This window comes from Canis lupus, chromosome 2 (genome assembly GCF_003254725.2).
Source record: "Canis lupus dingo isolate Sandy chromosome 2, ASM325472v2, whole genome shotgun sequence".
Taxonomy (NCBI): domain Eukaryota; kingdom Metazoa; phylum Chordata; class Mammalia; order Carnivora; family Canidae; genus Canis; species Canis lupus.
Window position 1 is genome coordinate 40149561 of NC_064244.1, and position 13932 is coordinate 40163492.

The window sequence follows — 13932 nt, forward strand, 5'->3', positions numbered from 1 at the left end:
TTACTTGGAGTTAAAGATTTTCTAATATATACTGGATATAAACAGGTGCATTTTGTAGTTTATGTTATTTAAAATTGTGGTTTCATATGTACATTTTGTTACATGCTGAAATTCATTGAAATGTTCTTTCTTGCTGCCTCAAGTGCCCAGATTGATGGAAATAGTTCAGGTTCCTGATCCTTAAAGTGTGGATAATAATAGCTACCCAGAATCCCTGCTGTCAACATTCAGTTCGCATATACGCAGTGCCTTTACACAAGTAGGTGTTCAATAAAAAGAAGTTATCTTTATTACATAACCATTCCCTTCAATCAGTGGAGGTAATTTCAAATGGATTACAACTGCTGTCATCTTGTCAGCATGCGTTCCACAAGTATTGATGAAAAGGCAAGTTTGACAAAACAAACTAGCCCACTATTTTGTTTTTTTTTTTTGTTTTGTTTTGTTTTGTTTTTTGTTTTTTGTTTTTTTTTTAGCTCACTATTTTGAAGAGAAAGGAAAGGTAGGTGAAACTATCCCAACATATTTTGTCGAGAATAACATGCATGGGGAGGGAAAAGCATGCCCAAGTCCCTTCAAATATTATATCCTATGCTCTAGTTCTGCAAGACTTTATCTAAGAAACATAAAGCCCCAGTCAAAGGAATTCAAAGAACTCTCCTACAAATGCCCACAGTAATGAAGTAAATGTATCAGGTATTATAGTAGGTGACCCAGTCCAGGTTTGGCCTTGGACTGTCTCCATGTTTGCACTGAAAGTCCCCATTTCAGTAACCCTTTCAACTGTCGACACACAGAGATGGTTGGTCACCCTTACCATACGTCATACAACAGTATCCATGGTCATAGAACAGCAGCACTGGACAGAAGCATGGGAACTACCCTGTCCCATCTCTAACAGCTGGCAAGTCCAATCCCCAGGAAGAGCTAATGACATCTTCACAGGTGCAGAGCTAAACCCAGAGAGTGTGTCAGATGACAAATGAACTCCACTATCCTAATTCCAGATTTGTGACTGTCCTATAGGATCAAGAATTGTGTAGTGGCCAAAGGCCCAGACCTTGATGCCACACTACTTGGGCTTCTGTCCTGTGACTCTGGGCCAAATGTCTGATCTCTGTAAGTTCCACTACTCTGGACTGAAAAATTAGCATTTTTAAGTGTTGAACGAGAGGGTGCAAATAAAGTGTTGGGCTCAGTGCCTGGCACATAGAAAGCACTAAATAAATACCTGTTATTATTATTGGTAGTTTTAGTCTCTTGTTCTTCTTTCAACTACTATTATTACTATCATTTTTAATTGTTTGCTACTTAGAGCAAGGGAGATACAACCAATGATTTTCACTAAAATCATGTGGACTTTAAGTACATCAGGGTACACTGTTTCACACTTGAAATTTTCTTAAGTCATTGTGAACTCTGTCATGCTGATCTGAACAATTTACAGAGTTTTTGAAAAGAGACCTCTTTGACTACGACAAATAGACTCAAATTGCTTTAGTAATTCAACTTCAGGACACTCTATTTGGTCCTTCTAAAAGGCTCCTTTCAAAATGCTGGATCTTTACCACCACCCCCTAGGTTCTGAACCATTCTCTAGAGAAGCCAAATGACTAACAGCACTCATCACAGGTTGGGCACCCTAAAATAAAGATGAAGTATATCTGAAATGACTGCTAACCATACAACGAAAGAGTCTGCAAAGCAAAATTCTGATTTAGAAGTAATGCTTCATGAATATAACTAATTTTGAGGTGTGGCCTACTTTGGGATCTATCAAAAGCAAAATGTGCAATTTCTCTTTCTTCCATTATTCTTTTATAGTTTAATGTTGTAATCTGTTACAAGTCACTCCCAGAAATGTACAGAATGAAGAATTAAACATAACTTTAGAAAAACAAAGCAGGCGCCTATGGAGGACCACAGCACCCTTTCTTGGGTATGCGCTGAAAGGAGATGTGCTTTGAGAGAAGGATGGCATTTTACCCTTAATTTCAGGGACACTTAAAGATACCTCATAATTTCCTACTATGACTAGTATCCTGAATTGTTTCATATTTGCCTTTTCTAAACTTCTCAGTGAAATAGCCTCCAAACTATAAAAATTCGTGAAATCCTAGGAGAAAATATCTCTAATTACAGCGTGGCTAGGCTAGATGGAGAAACAGTTTGCATCTAAAAAGGTCAATCTCACTAGGGGAAAAACTCTATTCCCCAAACTCTGCAAATTCAGGTACAAGATTTCAGGGCAAAATACATACATTAATCCAATGAAACTTAACATTCATCCTAAAGATGAAAAAGTATATTTACCCATTCATATATTTTTAAATATTGCCCTAGACAATTAAAAAAAAAAGAAATATAATTTCATCAGACGTATTTTCCAGTGTTAGAGCACAGTTTCATATCCTTCCCTTAGCTTCCCGGTCAGATGTAAGGGCAGCTCATTGCAAAGACAACCCTATTAGAAAAGCACTACCAGAAAGGAAGGCGAAGGAATTGACAGATAAGCACTTGTTCATTTGCTCTGTTCTCTAAGTAAATATCAAGTCTGCTGCTTGTTCCGCCCACCTGCTCTGGGCTATGCTAACACATGTGCTGTGTGTGTGCGCAAGTTGGGGTCCAATTAAATTGTTCATAGGTGAATAAGATCACTCCTTCCCCTCCCTGCCACAACTTTATCTGATCCCTCATAAGGATAAGGCGCAAACTCATGATGTAGAGAACAAAGTCAAGATGCGACTGTCTGATTGCTTTTTTATTTTTTTTAAAGATTTTATTTTATTTATTCATGAGAGACAGAGAGAGAGGCAGAGACACGGGCAGAGAGAGAAGGAGGCTCCCTGCAAGGAGCCCGATGTGGGACTCGATCCCAAGGATCATAGCGTGAGCCAATGGCAGAGGCTCAACCACTGAGCCACCCAAGTGTCCCTGTTTTCTTTTTTTATAATACACAGAAACTACTTAAGAAATCAAATGATTTGTATATTATGAGCTGTCGTTCACAGATGGTTTTCTCAAATCATCTGAGGAGCTGATATTAGATAAGCCAGGTTTGAATCTTGTGGCTTCAAAACAACTTTATGGGAATGTCCTTTCTTTGAAGTTGTATTTTTAATCATTATGATATAGAAGGGATTAAAGTTGCATCATACAGGGCACCTGGGTGGCTCAGCTCTTGGTTTTGGCTTAGGACATGATCTCAGGGTCATGTAATCAAGCCCCACATCAGGGTCCACGCTCAGAGTGGAGTCTGCTTGTCTTGCTTCCCCTGCTCCCCTCCTCCACTCTCTGTCTCTCTAGAATAAATAAATAAAATCTATTTAAAAATTGCATCACACATATGCATACACCATACAGAGAGGAAGCCTATAGCTTAATGGAAAGGATACTGACTCTGTAGTAAACCAGAGATGGAAGTTTGGGAAACTTATCTAAATCACTTGAGTTTCTGCATTCTGTTCTGAAAACAGAGGATAAAACCACATAATTTATGGATTTGTTATGCAGATGATATAAAATGGCATTGTCTCTGTTGTATACAGAATTTGGCACTTTCTATTTGCTCTGTGTAGTGTCTTCCTCTTTCACAACCTTCCATACTAAAGCTTCCTGGTTTCCTTTAATAGAACTTGCTCTCTCTCACCTTTGCACATGCTGTTCCCTCAGGTTGGAACACTCTCTTCCCCTTCCCTTTGCACAACATACTTATACTCCACCTTCAGGACGGAGCTTGGCTATTATTCTTCTGTGACCTGTTTGTTGACACCCCTAGACTAGACTGTGTACTTCATTTATGTGCTCATGGAGCATCCTAACTTCTCATATCATACCCCTATCACCCTGTATTCAAATTGCCAGCTAACCTGACTGCATCTTTAGTAGGATGAGCTCCTTAAAATAAGTATCTACCTTGTTCAGTGTTGTAACCATATCCTGCAGCAGTGATCTTTCAAGAGTCAGTGCTGATGAGGGAATATTTCACACTTTTTTTGTACAAAAGAGAGATATTCATTGTAATAATAACAATAATAATATGATTATTAGGTACTCCTCTGTACTGAGCATTGCACTAAGCGCTTTCATGCATCATCTCATTTAATCATTGCAGCATTCCTTGGGAGCAGATACTACTATCATCCATATTGTACTGACTAAGAAAAAAACTCTCAGAGTCTCCATGGCTTGCCCAAGGGCATGAAGCTCTAGGTGGTGGAGTCAGGAAACAAACTCAGGTCTGTATGACACTGGTGATATTTTTCTCAACGACAATGTTCTACTCTGCCTGTTTTCTGGAAAGCAATTATATTATTCACACCTCACTGAATGTTGTGGAATAAATTAGCACATTGATGTGTATACACAGTAGGAGCCATAAATGTTCATCTCTTCTCTGATTTAATTCATACCCATTTTTCCTCTCTCTCTCTTCTTCAGTTAATTATTTTCTAGTGAGTATGTAAGAGGGGTAATTTTATATTAGATCTACCCTTTATTTTGGACACCAGAAATTAAATATTCCCGTTACATCTTAGGATGTTTTCCTCTCAATTACATTATGTCATGGTCAGAGGCTGAATGGTGAAGACGGTGTTAATATGTACTGTACACGCATCAGAACACTTGCACCTCAAGAGCAGGGATGGGTTTGTCTATCCTTGTGCCTCCCGGCATGGTGCTATCCCCACTGTAGACAAGTGACAAATACTGCAGCAACAGGTTATTAAGTAAATCATGAACTCGAGTTTACAGAATTTGTAAAGGCAGTTTATAAACCCTAAATAACATCCATCCAATAAAATTGAAAAATAAAATAGAAGGTCTTTCTAAAGATAATATCTAGAAGAATGCTTCAGGAATCTGTGGCAAACAGTAAAAGTGACTGTGCTGGCACAAGTGCAAGCCAGGTAAAACTGGACACTGACTTGAATTCAACAAATAATCGGGAACTTTCTAAATATGAGACATTGTATTTGGATCTGATTATTTTATAACTAAGAAGAATTTTCTTGTCACAAGAGAACTCATCTTTCTAGTAACAGAATAATTTGCATATCAGATCACTAGAAAATAAAGTTTTGTCTTATGTAAAGAGTACAGAGTAGCCTTCAACTCTAATGAGATCCACCTCCCTGCCTAACACATCCGAGGGCTTCCCATTGCCACCATGTTTAAACTTTGAACTACTTTCCACAGTATATGTGGTTCTTCAGATCTTTTTCCCCATCCTCTCTCACTCCCATTATCTCCTCATGCTTCAGTCCCACTAAACTTAATGTTTCTCCCCAAGTATTATGTTTTTATATGCCTCCAATCGCCAAACCTGGACTGCCTTACTCTCTAACCAGTAACCCTCCATTCACCCTTCAAAACACAGATCAAATGTTACTGAAGCTTCTGGCACCTTCTAGCAGAACTAACTGAGTCAGCCAGTGCTCTCCAATGGCTGCCATTTGGGTATCTATCAATCTCAGGCTGTAGTCATGCTTCCACCCGAACCACAAAATCCTCCTGCCCAGCCATCTTTTGTCACCTGTCTTTTTACCCTTTAAACATCCCAGTAAAGGCCCATCATGTCACAGGAATGTTAGCTGCTTTGAGGTATAATGCAGCTTCTTTGTATTTTCCTCCTGTACTAAGCAATGCAGAGAATGATGGGAACAGAGAAATGTTTCTTCATTTAATTGAACACTTACTATATACCAAACACCAGTTTCACACTGTATATATAATGGTGGATAAAGCAGTTGCCATTCCCACCTTCACAGAGCCTGCATTCAATGGGCAAACCATAGCAAAGAAGTTACAAAAGCAAATTAATTCTAGCTCATGGTGAGTGATGAGATGGAAAAAGCAAGAGTGCGTAGGGGAGAAGTGGGTAAGAAACAACTGGAAGTGAAGAGTTGAAGGAAGTTCTGTCTGAGATAAAGAAATATGAGCTGGTGTCTGAATGGTGAGGAGTTCATGCATGAAGAAGGCTCACTCACATGCCCTGGGATGTGGACAGGCTCAGCATGAGCTTCAAAGAGCACAAAACCAGGGTGGCTAGACTTGAGTGAGCAAAGGAAACAGCGATTCTAGATGAAGCTGGACAAACTGGCAGTGAATGGACAGTATACGGGATTGTCTGCTCAGGTAAAGAGCATCACTTTATTCTAAATGCCGTGGAACCCAGTGGACAACTTCAAGGGCAACTCTTCCTCTCTGGTTTACTTTTCCCTTCATTCTCCTCTCCACTGGGGGGCTCCAGAGATTGTCAGAAGGGTCCGGCCTGCTTTGTCTCCCAAGTAACTTCTTTGTGTGGCAGCCTCCTTAGTGTCTCCGACAGCTGACAGCTACGTTTGAGATAGGAACTCAGGCAAGAGAGGCTAAATCACTGAATAAATAAATAAAGGATTAAAACAAAGTCGGCTCTTTGAAACAGGTCTGCATTTGCTAGACCACATATGAGATGGTAACGAGAATCACTATTTTCCCACAAAACCTGTGGTATGCCCAGCCTCTACAGGACTAGATACATTAGGACTGATGAGTAGTTTATTTTAAGCAAAAGTGACTGTACCATCAGAAGAAAGATTTCTAGAACAGATCTGAGAAGCACTGGGGCAGAACCTGCTAGCTTGCTAATTAAAATGACAATCTTAAAAGTTACCAGTCTCTAAGGGCTCCCTCTTTGCTGTCTAGCACCATGGTAAGTGCATTAACCTATACATTATCTCATTTAATCCTCCACCGGTCATGGCTGATATGAATGCCCATTGCCCGCTTTACTGAAATTGGGAGACTGAGGTTCAGGGGAGCTTGTCTAATATCTCGGTGACTTGTCTAGATCTCAGAAATATTAAGGGGTGGAGATGGCTTTTGGATAAAAGACTGCCCGACTCCAAAGCCCTTTATACTAACCAGGACACTAAAATGAAGAGGCTTCCAGAGACTTCAGTTCTAGTCTCAGCCTACACTCTTGCAATGTCAGTTTTCTTGGTAATAAAATGGCTATCATTAACTCCCAGGAAGAGGTAATAATACCAGTCCAACAAATCTGTAGGGAATCTCCGTGCCATGAAGATAACTCAAGTGTTTTGTAAACTTCCACATTCCAAACAACAACATTGTATTTTCAGCTGGGTGCCTGATTTTTTTTTTTTTTCCTTAAAGAGAATACCCTCTCCAGGAAATTAATTCCTTAAGATTTTTTTTTTTTTTTTCTGAATGTGGTTGCCCTCTTTCAGATCCTGACTTCAATTCCACATTAAATGTGCATTTAAAGCATCTGTTCCTCTCTCCGGTTCTTCAAAAGGTGTTGACAACATAAAGTAAGTTCCTACCTGGCTCTGCCACCAACTCACTGTGCAGCTTTGGGCAAATCCCTTCCTCAAGACTCCAAGTGCAAATGAGAGAACAGGTTCGATGAAGTTCAAGGTTATTCCAATTTTCAAAGGAGGATGGGGCCGACGCCTGAGATAAGAACAAGAAGAGAAAAGGGGCTGGGGATCCCTGGGTGGCGCAGCGGTTTGGCGCCTGCCTTTGGCCCAGGGCAGGATCCTGGAGACCTGGGATCGAATCCCACGTCGGGCTCCCAGTGCATGGAGCCTGCTTCTCCCTCTGCCTGTGTCTCTGCCTCTCTCTCTCTCTCTCTCTTTCTCTCTCTCTCTGTGTGTGTGTGTGTGACTATCATAAATAAATAAAATTAAAAAAAAAATTAAAAAAAAAAGAAAAGGGGCTGGCTCATAATAGGATACAGAGCCACTCTGAAATCTTTGTTTCATGAGTAAATTATGGGGCTCTTGACCATAAGGGGACCACTGACTTGTTCAAAAATTTCAGCAGCTATTTTAAGATGCAGCAGACACCATTCTAAGAGCTGCTACCAAAAACGGTGAACAAAGCCAATATGCTTCCGGCACTCCCTGCTACTCTACAACTAGATAGACCAAAACAGGAATCTGGAAGAGACATTTCAGCCACAGATGCATTTTGTTTGACCAACACAGTCTTTTAACATTTTCTAAACTTGCCAATGTTTTTAAATAATGGGAGATTTCACACAGAAGTTCTCGTTGCTAGCTTCTCTTTTAAAATCTGAATATTTGGCAACACTGAGCTGGCATTTCCACATGGCAGGGAAATGCTGGAGCTGCAGAGCAGCTGTCTCCATCCCACCCCCGCCTGGACCTACACACTCCGTCTCCGCGGGCTCCACAACTGCCCACCACTCCCACCACCACCCCCAGGACAGAAAGGCGCCAGGTGCCAGTTCTCTGGTGTCTTCCATGCGTGACTCGGGTTGGTGAGAAAACAATAAGTTATTTCGACCATGTGGATCTTTACAAAGGGGAAGTACGGAGAGCAGCAAGGGAAAAGAACACAAGAGTTCCAGGGAGGGCCACCTGGGGGGCTCAGTGATTGAGCGTCTGTCTGCCTTTGGCTTCCATCGTGATCCCGGGGTTCCCGGGATCGAGTCCCGCATGGGGCTCCCCGCAGGGGGCCAGCTTCTCCCCCTGCCCGTGTCTCTCACGAATAAATAAATAAAAATTTTTAAGAAGAAGAAGGAGGAGGAGGAGGAGGTTGCAGTGGGCTTGCCTTCATGTCTGTGCCCAGGCCCTGTCCCCACCTCCACACGCAGACGTCCAGGGTGACAAAGGTGCGTGGAACAAAACGGGGGGCTGGGAGGCGAACCTAGGTCTGGAAAAAGTTCTCTCCATTAACTGCGCGTTAAACTCCGCGAGCATCCTCGCTGCCCCTGCCTCAGTTTGCCCGGCAGCTAAACAAGGAACTCGGCGACACCCTGGACGGAAAGACCCGTCCTCGGGCTCCAGAGAGCTTCTCGGCCTCGGGGTCCCCGCTGCCCGCGTGGGTCGGACACAAAGTCTTGCCTCCCCACGCCGCGCCTGCGGGCCGCGACCGCTACCCCCGAGGCCCCGCCACGGCCTGGGCGGGGAGGGGGTCACTCGGGGCAGGCGGGGCCTCGGCGGGGAGGGGGTCACTCGGAGCAGGCGGGGAAGGGGGTCACTCGGGGCAGGCGGGGCCCCTCGGCGGGGAGGGGGTCACTCGGGGCAGGCGGGGCCTCGGTGGGGAGGAGGTCACTCGGAGCAGGCGGGGAAGGGGGTCACTCGGGGCAGGCGGGGCCCCTCGGCGGGGAGGGGGTCACTCGGGGCAGGCGGGGCCTCGGCGGGGAGGGGGTCCCTCGGGGCAGGCGGGGCCTCGGTGGGGAGGGGGTCACTCGGAGCAGGCGGGGAAGGGGGTCACTCGGGGCAGCCGGGGTCCCTCGGGGCAGGCGGGGCCTCGGTGGGGAGGAGGTCACTCGGAGCAGGCGGGGAAGGGGGTCACTCGGGGCAGGCGGGGCCCCTCGGCGGGGAGGGGGTCACTCGGGGCAGGCGGGGCCTCGGCGGGGAGGGGGTCACTCGGGGCAGGCGGGGCCTCGGCGGGGAGGGGGTCACTCGGAGCAGGCGGGGAAGGGGGTCACTCGGGGCAAGCGGGGCCCCTCGGCGGGGAGGGGGTCACTCGGGGCAGCCGCGGCCTCTGCGGGCGGCGGCTCCGGCCCGAGCCCCGGCGCCGCGGGATCCCCGCCCTCGGCCCGGAGCCGCGCCCGCCGAGCCGTCCTCCCCGCGCCGCCCGCCCTCCCCCGGCGACGCGCCCACCCCGGGGACCATCGCTCTCCCAGGCGACTGCCCGGCGGCCTCTGGGGAGCGCGGCGGGGGACACCCGCTGCCGTTCGCTCCCGGGGCAGCGCGCTCGGCTCGGAAGCCCCGGCGGTCGCAGGTGCCGCCGCCCCGCCCCGCCCCGCCCCGCGCAGCCCGCCCCGCGCAGCCCCGCGCAGCCCCGCGCCCGCCGCCGGACAGGTGGGCGCCCCGCGTGGCGGTCCCCGCGGCTCGGGAGTCCCTCGCGAGCGCCCGGCCCGGGCGGAAGCCCCGGGGCCACCTCTCGGCGGAGACGACGGGCCACGGGGATAGGATCGAGGTGAGTGGGGGTCTGCATCCGCTTCCTTTTCAATAAACCTGCCTGCTCCTGCTCCGGGCGCCGCGGGGAAGCTAGGAAGTTAAAGGGGAAGAGAGAAGGCGAGGGCGGGCGGCCGGGAGGACCCGCCGCGACCGGGGAGGGCCGGGGTGGACCCCGCTTGCCCCTGCGGGCGCCCCCGCCCCGCCCCGCCCCGCCCGCCTGCGGGCGCAGGTGCGGACCCCGCCGACTTCGGCCGTCACCTGCTGGGGGAGGTGAGCGCGCAAGGTGGTTCTGGCAGTTGCTCTTCCGCGGCTTCCGAACCAGCAAAACTGCCTCGGATGGTTGGCTTCGTCTCCACTAGGATGTTTTCCCCAAAGCTGAAGGAGTTGAACATTTTTACACAGGAAAATAAAACGTGGTGTGTTCACTCCGTGGACTGCTACGCGGCGCTTAACAAGCAGACGTCGGAGCTTCAGAGAGCAGGGTGCCTGGCTCGCAGACTTGTAACCGTAAATGATCCCAAGAAGGGTGCCTGCCCAGTGTCCCTACTCATCCCTGTCATTTGGGTGGCTTAATTTAAAACACACGTCGTGGTGTAAAATCGTAGAAAGGGGACTGTAACACATATACTAGACTCATGATTGTGTCTTGTCTCTGGGAACTATGAAAGGGGAATGAATTGGGCCTGAGGGTTCACAGGGAAATAATGTTAACTTGTAATGCTTAATATAGAAAGATGAGGAAGCGAGGTGGGTGAAATGTAAACAGTGCAACAGAGTGGTGTTTTTCATGACATTTTCTTTCTTGCCATCTTTCTATGTGTTTCTCAGTTTAAGAAGTTCTGTGTTTCAAATGCCGACTACGTTCTATGCACAAGCTGTGGCAATGAACCTGAGCAGTTCCTCAGAGGGGCAACTTTCTCACATGACAGCGTAGGTTCTTCAGTTCCTAAAGACGATGCCTCTTTACCTAGGTGGCCTTAGCTGCTTAGAAAAGCTCACCTGAAAAAAAAAAAAAAAAAAAAGAAAGAAAAAGAAAAGCTCACCTGTGGACAGCCCCCAAAAGTGTAGGCCAGAGGTCAAACGCTGGCATGAGAGAATGAGTCTGCTGTGAATAATCTGATAACTGGCCAGGTCAGAGTAGAAGCTAAATATTTTTTGGTGTTCTTATATGGCACATTTCTTTTTCCCTTAGATTTTCTACGTTTAGGATATTCGTTTGCATGCGTAGTCACTGCCCTCTAGACATCTTAAGATGATGCTCCTGTAACCCTGCAGACTTTAGTGCCAGGAGGTCAGGGTGGCTTGGGGTTTGGCAGAGGAGAGTCTTATAGCTCATCTGGGCCCTATGCAGCAGAATGGGAAAGATATGTCTCCATTTTCCTGCCAGAGATGGTTTCTTCTGCATAGGAGGGAGACTTACCTAAGTTGGTTATCCTCTTGGGGAGAAAGAGGGAAAGACTGTTCTAAACAAGAAAGGGTGTCTTAGGTCCAATGGAGAAGCCATCACATCCACCTCCCCCCCTTCCACAAACAGACACAAAAGTGGTTTCCTATTGACATCTTTTCTTCCTGCTAAAAATCGCTGGATCTTTGGTGAACAAAATCATCTGCACATCAAGATGGAACTCTGAAATGTGGCAAACTGTTATATTTCTCTTTTCTTTCTCTGTCTTGACAACTTGCAAGGTCAATGCTTGGTACATCTTATGCTACAGGAACACAGGCTACTTGAGAAGAGCCTGAGGAGTGAAGAAAAATATAAGAATGACAGGATTAGGGCGTGGTGTGAAAATTATGTGTCCTGGGGGTTTTATGCACAAAATAAAAGAGAATGTGATCCCAGTCTATGGTGTTAAAAATCTCAACTCGTTAAAATCAATGTTCTCTTTAGGACCAATCTTCTCTAATGTGATCTGTGGTTCTGCCCTCCCAGTATTCCCCACTTATTCTCAGCTCTCAATGGAATATAAAACAGAGAGCACCTCATTCGCTTCTCCTTGGCCCCTATTGAAACACTGAGGGCATCCCACTTGCTTCTTCCTCACCCCCTTTTGTACTAAAATTAAAGGCTGTTTGTTTTTGGAGCCTGCATATAGAGTTGAGGGCTTTCTGTCTTCCTGATGTCAATAGTCCCCTTGGGCTTGCTCCAGCCACCTGTTACCACCTGCCTCCCCCCACCATTTAATTGGTTGCTTCCTAATTGCTGACTCTTTCTTTGCTCTCCATTTAATGATTCTTTTTAAAGTCCATAAGGCACTTTGCCAGCAGTTGGCTTTTAGTATGAAAAGTAGCATTTCCTTAATGAGTCTGCCTTCCAAATGAAGGCTTTACTTACATTTTCCTAATGGAAAAATGAGCTTTTCTTCTAGACTTGCCTAGGAGCTTCTCAAGTTCTTTTTTAATAACTCATCCTTCCCCCAGGTTTGCTTGGGACACTTTCTTCAATTCTATCTCTAAACTGTAAAAAGTGTAAAAACTCCAAGAGGAAATCCATGAACAGATGTTCAAAATAATATGTAAGGCAATACAGACACTATTAAAATTAGTGTTCTATTCTTTGCAATTTATGTGCCAGGCATTGTGTTAATTGCCTTGTAGACATTATCCCATTAACTATATCCCTCGAGCCACATTTGTCCCATGCTTGAGATCTGCATAGGCCATATAGCTGAAGTGAATTTTTAAATACTGCTTTGTATAAAATCTGAATCTTTACCACACACACACACACACACACACACACCCTTTTTTTTTTTAAATCAAATTTGAAGATCTGGCCCCTGGTCCCATAGTGACAAACTTCTAGATCTGAGAGTAATGACTTCTTTTAGATGGAGCCTGGGTTCTCCAGGTCACCAGGATCTCCACGAGGCACTGATGGCCAGTGCACTGGTCCAGTGCACTCGCCTGCATTTCTGCCTGGCTCTTGTAGGCATGTGAGCTTGTGATTCTTGAGGAAGGCACTATTGTTTCTTCCATTTTAGACACAACGGGTCAAGTAACTGGCCCAAAGCCATTATTAGTGTCAGTTTTAAAACCAGAACTCTGGATGCTGCCTCTCCTTACCAATTTCAGGGAAAGTATTTAAAATGAACAAAGCCATAAATGTACTTTTTTTTTTTCAGGGGGTTTTTAGCTCTTACTTACATCCTTTAATTTGAGCTTCAGAGTGGCCAAAAATCATGAAACACTTACACTGTGAAAATACTTTTATGTATTGAACTCAAATCACATTTAATTTGCCTTTGAAGAGAGGACCATCATCATTTTCAAGTTCAGGGGAAGGGGAAAAAAAGAAACATGTTCAGTGAAATTTAGCAGTTTGCTGGTGTGGTAAAGCCAAACTCAGAGCTTGTTCTTTTTACATTGTAGTACCTTCCAGAGTAGGAGGAAGGAGGTGGGAAATGTATTTTTATGACCAAAAAGGAATAAAGTTGTCAAACATCAAAAAAAAATTTTAAACAAATACATTTTCTCAAAAATACAGAGTCGCAGTAAAGTATTACTTTTATTATATACGTGTTAAAATGTGGTTCACCACATTTTAAACTTGTTTTCATATTTAGAGAAATATTTTACTCTCTTCCTTCTTCCTAAGTCCAGGACCACTCCCAACAAGGCCATGTGGTGGTTCTCCCAGATGCCCAATGTTATTTATGAAGTTTTCATTTTCAATCACAAAAAATTCTGCTCTCAGAGTACAGATTAGGTTAATATTGCAGCCACAGTTCTGTGCTCCGAGTTCCTGACCGTATTGTAAGGATACCACTTCTTTTTCTCTCCCAGCTATCGACCTAAGGCTTCCAGATCTCTTTTGAGTGAAAATGAATGTTTCTGCCAGGATACTGTAACCGGAGGATCCGGGTCTGGGCAGACTTGACCATGGGAGCCAACACCTCAAGCAAACCACCTGTGTTTGATGAAAATGAGGATGGTAAGAAATATGTGATAACTGGAAGTAAAATACAAAATTTTGCAGAATTCAAATATA

General features: G+C 45.3%; 1 protein-coding gene and 1 long non-coding RNA gene across 4 annotated transcripts in view; one reads left to right on the forward strand and one right to left on the reverse strand.

The window, feature by feature from the left end:
• Window positions 1-5590: 5590 nt before the first annotated feature.
• On the reverse strand, window positions 5591-8910 carry LOC112660371 (uncharacterized). The gene is made up of 3 exons (XR_003136878.3): window positions 8680-8910; window positions 7329-7458; window positions 5591-6379 (listed from the first exon to the last, which is right to left on the reverse strand). It is a non-coding gene; the product is annotated as an uncharacterized LOC112660371 (long non-coding RNA).
• Window positions 8911-9820: 910 nt separating this feature from the next.
• Window positions 9821-13932, forward strand: part of STK32A (serine/threonine kinase 32A) — a 127985-nt gene continuing 123873 nt past the window's right edge. For 2 of the 3 annotated variants that reach the window (XM_025447652.3, XM_035713556.2), the window contains exons 1-2: window positions 9821-9960; window positions 13728-13875. In XM_025447652.3, the coding sequence (XP_025303437.3) occupies window positions 13770-13875 (106 nt within the window). In that variant the 5' untranslated portion in view covers window positions 9821-9960; window positions 13728-13769. Of the gene's footprint in view, window positions 9961-10768; window positions 10872-13727; window positions 13876-13932 lie in introns of those variants that run through there. The other variant, XM_035713554.2, reaches the window with a different exon arrangement.